Source organism: Poecilia latipinna, unplaced genomic scaffold, assembly GCF_001443285.1.
Source record: "Poecilia latipinna isolate Pla-1442-1.1 unplaced genomic scaffold, P_latipinna-1.0 Scaffold573, whole genome shotgun sequence".
Classification (NCBI taxonomy): Eukaryota; Metazoa; Chordata; class Actinopteri; order Cyprinodontiformes; family Poeciliidae; genus Poecilia; species Poecilia latipinna.
The window spans coordinates 468868-479392 of record NW_015113189.1 but is presented as its reverse complement, the minus strand read 5'-3'; the positions used below and the strand labels follow the sequence as shown (position 1 = coordinate 479392).

The window sequence follows — 10525 nt, the reverse complement described above, 5'->3', positions numbered from 1 at the left end:
AAGAAGACATCCCCAAAAATAGAACGAGGACTATTTAGTCCAGCACTTATTCTTCCCTCTACTTCCAATGGCAGAACCCTACAAGACTTATTTAACATATTATATATATATATATTCTTATAAATATATATAGATATCCATGTGTGTGGCCCTTGTTGAAGAAAACACTAGTTTCACATTGACATAAAAGTACCATAATCTCTATATAGCCAAGTAGAAAGTGTTTTCAGTGTTCAAGTGAGCTGGCAGCAGTCCATTTTAGGTCACACTCATTCAACATGTAAGACACAAAAAGTAAGAAACATCTTTTTTTTAAATCACAAACATGCACTTCTGAAAAGTGAGCTCCCTGTCCTCTGTGAGCTTCTAGTCTCCCACGTTTTCCTGAGTAACACCTTTGACAACTTGATTTATTATTATTAATATTTCCTTTTTTGCCGCTTCAGTTCTGGGCGTTTCCCTGCCATCATGTCTTATTTTAAAGTTGAATCACCTCGTTGGATGTGCGATCCACTGCTTCTGCTAAAAATGAAACGCTTGAAAGGTTCTGTGAATGTCATGAATAAAGAGCCGACCTACCGGCACCGCTATGACACCAAATCGACTGCATATCGCAAACTCGACATGTCGGATTCTTTCAAACAAATTGCATTTGCAGGATACCTTGCAGGCTTATTGCATGAAGAGGAGTAGGCATAACGACAGAGCGTCGGTGTAAATAAAATATACATGTCACAAAAAATAAGATTAATAAAATAGGAGCAGAAAAGATTAAAATAAGAACAACCATTGAAGAATGTTCTCCCAGGTTTCATCTGTAGCTTTGGCTTGTTGGTGTTTTGGAACCTGTACTTACTGGCTCATTGACATCAGATAACAAACTATACCCTGAGAAATCCGACACAGGCGTCCGTATCCTGTGATCCACCTCCCCACCAGACTCAGTGCTGTAAGACAAACCATGAACATCAGATTTAAACTGGGAGCCAAAGGCCTGGGCAAAGTTTTCTATCTGGTAGGAAGGCTTCGAGGAGTCCAGTGAGGCCAGATCCTGCGAGGGAACCAGAGGGTAGACGGCCGCCGAGTCGCTCTTGACCGCCGGATGCTCCTTCTGGTTACTCAGGTCGGATGGGCTGATCTGGTAGGTTGAGGGAGGGGTGGTGGAGTGCTGTTTCTCCATCTGTTCGGTGAGCTCCTGAGAAGGGGTGAGCTGCTGGTGTGAGGGGGCCTCCAGGCTGCTCAGGTTGAAGCTGTGCTGCGGGGACGAGCAGCTCAGCATCGCAAAGTGAGACTTTGGCACTGAGGAGGGCAGCGAAGGCGAAGCCACCGGCTGGACGAAGCCGCACTCCAGATGGGACGCGCTGTAGATGTTCTTGTCGGCGTAGAGGGGATTTCCTGCGTGGGAAGTGGTGAAGGGTCCTGAGGAAGGAAGAGGTCCGGGGCCCAGTGGGAAACCGGCACTGTGGCTGGTGCGCTCCAAAGCCTGCAGCAAGAAGCGGGAGTATTCATGCATCATTGAGCTTTTGTCTCCAGACGGGCTGGGGGCGTTGGCGTCGGATCCGTCCGCTGAGGCGGGGCTGAGCTGCACGTGTTGGTCACCGATGTCAAAATGAATGTCGGGTTTCTGGGTGTAGAGGTCCAGGAGGCTATGCAGCACCTCATCGGTGATCCCCGACTTCTCCAGATTCAGAGGACCGTCGCTGTCCATTACGCCTGGAATCCCGCCCTGAAGAGAGGACGGCTGGGAGGACAAATGAACGCTGACGTCGTAGTCGCTACCGCCTCCGCCTGCCACCGCGGCGCCGGAGGGCGTTGCATTGTTTGTTGCTTGAAGGTAGCGCCGTTTCTTAACGAACTGCATGGCGTCGTCGTAGTTGCTGCTGGTGGATTCTACCTTAGTCTCGTTGCTCTGCATCAAGCCAAGGTCGCCCTGCTCCAACATTTCAGCTTTAACTTGACCCAGACCTGCTTTAGTCAGGCTCTTCCGGTTAGCTTTCTTGAAGGCCATCTTGGGACCTTGACCCTGGTGACCCTGTTGCATGCTGGGTCCTGGCTCAGTGGAAGAAGACACAGTGGGACTCTCCACAGAGTATTCGTAGATGCTGTAACCTCCAGATACAACCCCGTGAACGTGCGATTCCTTCGGGTCTCCCTTCTTCTTCTTGCGCTCGCCTCCCACTGTGGAACTTTTTGACTTTCCCTTCTTCCTCCCAGTGCTCCCAACATTTCCCTGAGTAATTCCATAGCTGCCCTGACCCATGTCCACAAAACCCAGATCCATCATGCCAGGATCCAATCCCTTTTTAATGCCTTCTCCACAGGTTCTCTTGTGCTTAAGAAGTCGATCTGTTCTAGAAAAATACTGAAGAAGAAACACCCCATGTAGCCTTTATTAGCCGCAGTGATTCATGTTAAATACCCAGCAAAGACGAGGCTTTATTAGGGTCACCAACCTGCTGGCAGGTCTCACATCTGTATGGCTTTTCTCCGCTGTGCGTTCTCTTGTGTCTCTCCATGTGGTATTTCTGAATGAACCGCATGTTGCACTGGTCGCAGCCAAATGGCTTCTCTCCTGAAGGAGGAGGAAAGCGTGAGGGAAGGTTAATGGTCTTTGGCTGCTCTGAGCAACGCCAGAGCCCCGGGTGACCTAATAATCTCTGCTAATTACTCACCACTGTGGATTTTCTCGTGTCGCTGGAGAAGATACTTCTGGATGAAACTCATGTTGCACTGACTGCATCTGAAGGGTCTTTCACCTTGTGTAAAAATCACAGGAGAACAATAAGGTTATGACAATGATGTTTCCATCATATTCTCCATAGATATTGTGAATTAATATCTGTCGCATAATATGTTCTCCATAAACTCTTTGGGTTCATTTAATACCTGCATTTCCCACGTTGTTGATTATTTATGTTCAACTTTAACTGCAACTCAAATTTGCAAACTTTCCCCCAAAAACAGAAGCGCCTAAAGATGATTTATATCTTTAGCTACTCCTGAAGTTAAACTGAGTAAAAGAGGAGTACAAAACACCAACATCAGAGATATCTAATGTGACCAGCTGTGAATAACCTCTGAGTTTTCTTACTCTTGAAATCTATTTTCTAGCTCACTGAACTGGCAGCTTCCCGATGACACAAAGACAAGCTGAACACTCGCACACATGTGAAACATGAGATTAAATGACAAAAGTAAAAGGTTACAACTAAATAAGGGCTGAAAATGAATGATCTACATCCAGATCTTACAATCCTGAGCAACAACCTCAGGGTTGCCTGTCTTAGTGGTAAGACAGACAACCCGTCTAGCAAAATTCAAATTCCCAGTGAGTTTGATTTTTCTTTCAACACACAATATGCTATCCTGTCCATTTAAATAACTAATGCTAGCAGGTGGTTTGGAATCAGGACAAATATCAGATGGAGTCCAAACACCTGATTAATCTGATGAGATGGTAGCTTAGGAAGAGACTGCTTCAAAGCAGCAGTTGCATAAAGCAAAGATTTGGGATTTTGATTACGTTTTCACATTTTTATACATTTACTTTAGAATTGAAGCCATGAAAACAGCACAACATCTCGTTTTGATGGTTAATAATAACACAAAATGTAGCCGCATCCCAGTGATTTGAAAAGAGAAGAAAACAATTCATATAATTTTATGAAGGCAAATCTTGGAGGAAACATGAAGAAAGCTGAAAACACCAACCTGTATGGATGAGGACATGTCTGCGCAGGTGATAGGAGCTCCTGAAGGATGCACTGCAGTGTTCACAGATGTGAGGTTTCGTTCCTGGAGACAGACCGCCACCGTCTGCATCCGTCACTGCATGCTGCACGACAGACAGAGACGAACAAATTAGGTCAAATAGATGGTAAAATCCCAGGTTAATTAGTTGCAACTCATACTTACAGACTGATTTGTACGTTACAGAACAGGCCCCGCGTTTTTTACGCTTAGTTTATAAAGGCTTAAGCTGACAGAAAGCTACAGCGCAAAAACATTAAACAGGTGACAGGAAACACTAAAAATAAAAAAGAACAAAACAGGATCGACGACAAGTGAATAAATAGAAAGCAAACCTTTGCCTCACTTCTCTTCTTTCTAGGTTTACCCTCATGTCCATCAATGTTTGACCTCCGACCTTTCCTCCCGGTGGCCTCTTTTTCCAACTGATTTGACAGCTGCGAAGACGACAAAGGCAGAGGGAGAGGGCCGTGAGAGCAAGGAAATCACTTGAAAGAAGGTTGAGGCTCTTCAGTCTAAAGCTATTAAGGAAACAAGTCTATATTTGTAGTTCTGGCAAACAAACAAAACACTCTGACAAAAAATGTGAGACGCATTGTGGAAAATGTGAACTGAGTGGGCGGTGGAGTCATCTCGAACTGATTGAAGCATTTAAAACAATAACTAGTCGATTTATTTTCTGGCTATAACTTTCATCCAGAGGGGAGGAGAGCAGGTTTCCTCCAGATATTGCCCAGCTTGCACATTGCTCCTTGTCACCATATGGAGGCTGAAAGCACAAATGTTGCTGCACCTGCTCCTCTTAAAAATCAGTCAAATGTTTAGAGTGAATTCAAACACCGAGTTCAATGTCTGACTTAACCAAACTAAGATCATCTTGGAAAACATGGGAAACTAGAAATTTAATGTTTTTTTTCTGATTCTGATTACAACAGTAGCAGTTCTCCGAGATGCATTATTTGTTTGCAGCAGTGCTGAAGAACATCAGTCTGATAGATCAGATCTTTTGTGTTTGAACACATCAACATAATTCTTCTAAAAAATTTTAAAAAAAAGCCTAAATAAAGAGAATAATTGAACCTGTTGAATATTCAAGCCTCGTGACCTCTGATGGCTCACTATTGTCAGCAGAGTGTGGATGTGTATATTTCTGTTTGAATGAGCACAAAAGACGTCTGAAATGAAGTGCAAACTCAAACAAGACAGCTGCGTCCTCGCAAAGACGTTCTCATTCACGCTGCGGCCGGATGACATCACCCCTCTGCTCAGAGAGAAACTGCTTTGCATCTGAAGCCAGCGGGAGATTTATGTCTCCATAAGTTAGTTTCACACAAGCTCCTGAACTGCACCAAAGTCATGCATGACGTCATGAGACAAAGATGAGACTAAATGTAACCTTTTTCTAAAAAAATAAATAAAAATATGGAAGAGTGTGGCTGCTTCTAATAGAAAGATACGTCTCAGTTTAATATAAATATTTTGATTAAAAAAGGTGTTAAATTTTGTTTATTCAAAATTTCTGCAGAAAACTACGGTGCAGGACAAAATGCATCAGTGCATCTACCCTGGTATAGTATTAAAAGAAAAAGAAAAGCTTTTCAAAAATGCCGAAGATAGAACTGCCTTTCGGAAAACAGACACAAATTCTGATTTGAAGCAGCAGATTATACCAAAATATTGAATGCAAAATGAAAAGATGAGAATAATAATGAATAACAGAAGCTTGTAACTGCTGCAGTATCATGCTTTGTTAGTTTCCCTAAATTAAGCAACAGCTTCAAATGGAGCTTTTCCACCAACAACATTTCGGGTCTCACAAGAAGAACCAGTTTAGTCAGGGTCAGGATAAATTTTCTAATCTCTGTTGTGTTAAGAGTTTTTGTGAAGGACAGGTTCATTTCATGGTGAACACATTTTATATCATGCAGGGTTCAGGAACAACCAGAGAGCAGAGCGGCTTATGGATCAAACACACAAAGGATATTTTAGTTCACCAAATTAATTTGCTAAATTCAGGACTCTACCCTTAAAGTAGAAAATCCATACTTTTCCCTATTTTTACCATTTTACTTTAAAGTATAAAATTAAAATAATTATAGTACTTTATGGTAAGTGCCTGTACAGTGGGAAGGGCTTGAATATACTACCAACAAAAAACACTGAAAACTGGAAGGGAAGAACAAAGGAAATAAGGAAAGAGAAGGAAGGTCACAAAAAGGAGACATGTTAGGAAGAAAGAAAAGGAAATAATTATGGGAATAATGAGAAAAAGGAATGATAAAGAGGTGATGGAAGCAGAAATCCTGTAAGGAAACAACAAATGAATGAACAAAGAGATAGAAGCTCAGAAACGCTTAAGAGAAAAGAAAACAGGACAAAATGGAGGAGAGAGGGAGGAAGGACAGATGGACAGAAAGAAAAGAGAAAGAACAAACACAAGTCAGTAGGGGTGGGAGTCTTTAGGCATCTCATTATTAGATTAAAATTCAGGAAGTTACATTGCTATTATAAATTGATTATTGACCTAACAGAGCGCAGACGTTGCTGCGTCTGTGTTTGCATCTTGTCAAATCATGAAACAGATTTTACAGCTCAGTCCCAACAGGAAGGAGACAGAAAGGAAGGAAGGATACACCATCTAGACAATGGGATAGGAAACAAAGTCTGGAAATAATATTTTTTGCTTTCATTCTTATTCAGACCTGGAGAATACAAACAATGAATCCCAGGCTTTTCTCCTTGTGAAGGAACCTTGTGAATAATTCAGCTGAGCAGCACAGTTCTGCTAAAGCCACGACCTTTTAAGCCTTTCTAAGCAACTCCAACAATCGCCAGCTGCAGGGCTGATCAGCAGATTAAGAGTTTCAGAAAATATGTAAAAATATTAGAGTAATGCCTAATCTGACTAAAAATCAAACTGTGAAATAATTGCTACCACTTCCAGAGCAGAGCACTTTGTGTTCCTGAAACCATTTCGTTCTCCTGGCTGCACCTACGTTGCCAATGTTGAGGTCGCACACCAGCAGCTTCTGGTGGTTACCGACGGTCACCTCCAGCACCTCCCCGCTCCGCCCCAGACCTCCGGGGTAGAGCGGCAGGCGGTAATCGTGCTCCGACTGCTTCTCCTGCTTGATGCCCATGGAGTGAACGTAGTCTCCAACCGCAGCAGCGCCCCCCTGGTGGCCGCCCTGGGAGCCCACGCTGCAGTCAGGAGAGTCCCGCTCTTTCTTCAGGATCAGGTCCTGCGGCGGAAATTCCTGCATGACGGAGTGCGCCGACAGCCGGGTGAAGCTGGCCACCGGAGGGAGGTGGCTGAACATTATCATGCCGGCTCCAAAGTTGGAGTCCATGCTGCCGTTGGAGCGCAGGAATTCATTCCCTAGTTTATCTTGAATGATGTTCATGCTGAAGGTTGGTGGAGAGGAAGACTATGGGACAGAAATTCATCCTGTGAGGAAAAACGACAACAGCAGCTCATGTTTATGACAACAATAACACGTTTCAGACACATAATCTGTCAGCAAACAACCAGTTAAGCTTGATCTTCAGGAATCACAGCCACGGCCTCTGATCTAGCAACTAGGTGCTCAGTCGGATTAAATCGACGTTTTGTGGGTCAACAAAGAGCGGCCGTCTGGATCGTGTGAAAACAAGGTGAAGAAGAAGAGGAACTGAAATCTGTCTGCTTCAATAAAGTGTTTATGTCCGGCTTTAATGGCCAAACAAAAGTCAGTGCCGCTGCGTTCCACCGGCAACACGAGACCGCGAGGAGCAACAGGACCGCTGTGTGGTAATCTTTATGATAGGACCGACCGTCTGACCCAGTCATCCTATTTGTACCAGCTTATCTGTCAATGAGAGTGTACACACACACACACACACTGCACAGCAAGCAACAGCAAGACCCCTAATGGGTCTGAATGAGAATCGTAACATGTCTGTGGATGCAGGATTTGCATATATTTCAACTGAAATTAGCTACTTTTGATTTTTCAGAAGTCAATCTTATGCAGTAATAATAGTTTTTACAATGTTTCTGTGGCTGAACAAACAGTGAAAATGTTAATCGTGCAACACAGCAGCCTTTTAAAAACGTAAGTGACATTTAGCAAAATGTAATCTTTGAAAATTAGAACCGATACAATTACGTTTGATGCTTATTTTTTCTTTTTTTTTTTTTATGAACATACATTGCATTCAAGGTAACGTTATTGAAATTTTAGTTTATGCACATGAGTCTAGAAATTCAGGTTTTCATCTTTTAGAAACTGAACAGGAAAAATGTTTTTAAATTATTTTCATGGACGTGCAAGAAACCTAGCTATGGGTAACTACTGTATGTGTTTTTTTTCAACATTTAAGTATAAAGATACTTACTCTGCAAATAATTTGACAAGATTCTGAATTAAGGTAATAACAGATTGCAGAAGGTTAAACTCTTGTCCAAAGAAACACAAATAAATGAAAAATATGTATTGTCTGCTCTGATTTTGCCCTATGAAAGTATTTTTTTAACTAATCTCTTTGCAGTTTAACAGAAAGAACAGAGGAAATCTATTTAAACAAGTGATGGTAAATAATATAAACACTTTTATTCTAACAAATATGGTTATAAATTGAAGGTTTTAGACAAGCAGAGGTATAACTTTTATAAGAGTGATACAATAATATACAATCTGAAAGGGGTACAAATCTGATTTTTTTTTGCCCAACAAACTCACTAAGTATGAGTTGAAAATCTGAAATTAAAATGCTTAAAATAATTCAGTCGGACTGCCTCTCAAATGCCTTCATCTCTGCTGCAGCATTAGCAGCAACACCGCCTGCTCCAAACCAAGTTTGGAAGAAGGAAAAGCAAACGACACACTTTTTACTTAGATTAAACTGCTATTTTCTTTGGTGTATTTCAGTAGATCAGCCTAGAGTTGGCAACGCAGCAGAAAATAAACCAGCAGCCTTGCAGGATGTGAATTAGCTCCCTGCTAACCGTTTCGGCTCAGCAGTTCTGCGGGGCCCTGCTTCTTTGTGATGCCAATAATTAATATGGCCAGGCAATAAGAGCAGCTCATCTTCCTTAAAATACGGCAAGAAACGTATAAAACTACAATTAAAGCATCCTAATCAAATTAAGATATTAATCCGCGTTAAAGTTCGCAATTTTATTACTTTTATGTTAGATTTAGACATGTTTAATTAGAGCAAGATCTTAAAACCATTAAGAAAGCTGGAGAATGATGAAGGGTGAAAGCCGGCTTGTACTAAAAACCAACGGAATAGTGAATGTGTTTGTTCTCATGTGTGCTTTATTATGTAAACGGTTCCGTTTCCTGGACTGTAAGTGATGGAGAGACACAAGCAGGACTGACCCAAAACAAAACGGCCCAACTAAACTCGGCGAACAATGATGCTCGTCCCGACACACAGAGCGGCTAACTTAGCAGCAGCTAACCCCCCTCAGCGCTGCGCTCTGCCTCGTCCCGGTAATAATGGAGTTATAAACCGCAGCAACCCAAAACATTAACTGGTATACATTTATCTTACCGGTGCAGGACCATGACCCGCTGCTGTGGTCCGCTTAGTTCACCTTCAGCCGCTCCGTTTTAATATCTACAGCCCAAACATTGTTCTCCTGCTGCAGCTGGCTTCTTCCATCTTGGCCCGCGCAGAGCATTCTGGGTCCGGTAGGCAGGAGCGTCCTGAGCAAAACCCGAAAGTCACTGTCGTTTTTTGTACTCTGTTATTTTGCGGCGTTCCCCCTATTCTTCTTCTTTTTTTTTTGTTCCAATCACTTTGATATTTTAGCATTGACTATATATATAGTTTTATATTAATAATCCCTTTATAAAATTGCAAAGAGACAAAGAAATCTAAAAAATCAATCTGGAAAATCTTTTAACCTTGGCTTCTGAACACGAAGGTTTCACAATGATTTAAAAAGTAAGCTACATTACTATATGAAAGTCTTAAATCATAATCACTTCTTAACTTTTGGGCATTTTTCTTCAAAAGAGCTCGACTTTTGCGATATTTCAAATTGATCCTCCTTTATCAAAGTCTTTCAACGTTTTCTTCGGAATTTTGTGTCTTTTACAAACATCTACTAATTAGAATATCATCAAAAGTTAATTGATTTCTGTAAATAATAATAAAAAAGTTAAGTATAGACCATCATTTTGTTATAGGTAAAGATATGAAACATAATTTTACTTTGGAGCATTTAAAGCACAGACTCAGAGCCTTACATAGTCAGTACCGCAGCTGTACGAATATTGGTGTCTGCAGACTGCTGACTGCAAGTGCTTAATATAAATCTTCATTAGTCAAGCCTTTGCTGCTTTACAGTTATGTGTTTCAATCATTATTGTACTGAAAGACCAATCTAATATCCATCTTAAGTTTTCCAGGTGAAAGAAAAAGATTGTCATCCAGGATTTTACAGTGAATGGCTTCAACCTAACCAAACTCATCCTGCACAACCTCAAAACATAATTATTCCACATTTATGCTCTACTCCTGTAGACATAACACAGTCTACATGTGGAAGGGAGGACTCGCATCAGATCATTTTTGGAAGAAAACCAAAACTATGCATCACCATGAACACTGAAAAGTGTGACATAACTGTGGTTACGCTGCTCTGTTGACAACCCTTGGGTCTAACCCATGAAATGTAAGGAATTGATTTTGTTTTGCAAGTTGAGCTCCAGGCTATCTATAGTATCAACTGATATTGGTTTGTTTGCCATATGGGCACCTAGCTAATCTGTGGGAGTCA

General features: G+C 41.7%; 1 protein-coding gene across 1 annotated transcript; it reads right to left on the bottom strand.

Moving 5' to 3' along the window:
- Window positions 1–306: 306 nt before the first annotated feature.
- On the bottom strand, window positions 307–9462 carry znf281a (zinc finger protein 281a). The gene is made up of 7 exons (XM_015041945.1): window positions 9292–9462; window positions 6747–7198; window positions 4086–4187; window positions 3712–3835; window positions 2673–2756; window positions 2454–2572; window positions 307–2362 (listed from the first exon to the last, which is right to left on the bottom strand). The coding sequence occupies exons 2-7, from the start codon at window positions 7152–7154 to the stop codon at window positions 812–814; spliced, it is 2388 nt and encodes a 795-aa protein (XP_014897431.1). The 5' UTR covers window positions 7155–7198; window positions 9292–9462; the 3' UTR covers window positions 307–811.
- Window positions 9463–10525: the final 1063 nt, after the last annotated feature.

Coding starts and splice junctions, on each gene's coding strand:
- znf281a (XM_015041945.1), bottom strand. CDS start 7,154: ATGAACATCATTCAAGATAAACTAGGGAATGAATTCCTGCGCTCCAAC. Junction 4,188..6,746: donor GCGACCTCAACATTGGCAAC/GTAGGTGCAGCC, acceptor TCGTCTTCGCAG/CTGTCAAATCAGTTGGAAAA. Junction 2,573..2,672: donor ACACGAGAAAATCCACAGTG/GTGAGTAATTAG, acceptor CTCCTCCTTCAG/GAGAGAAGCCATTTGGCTGC.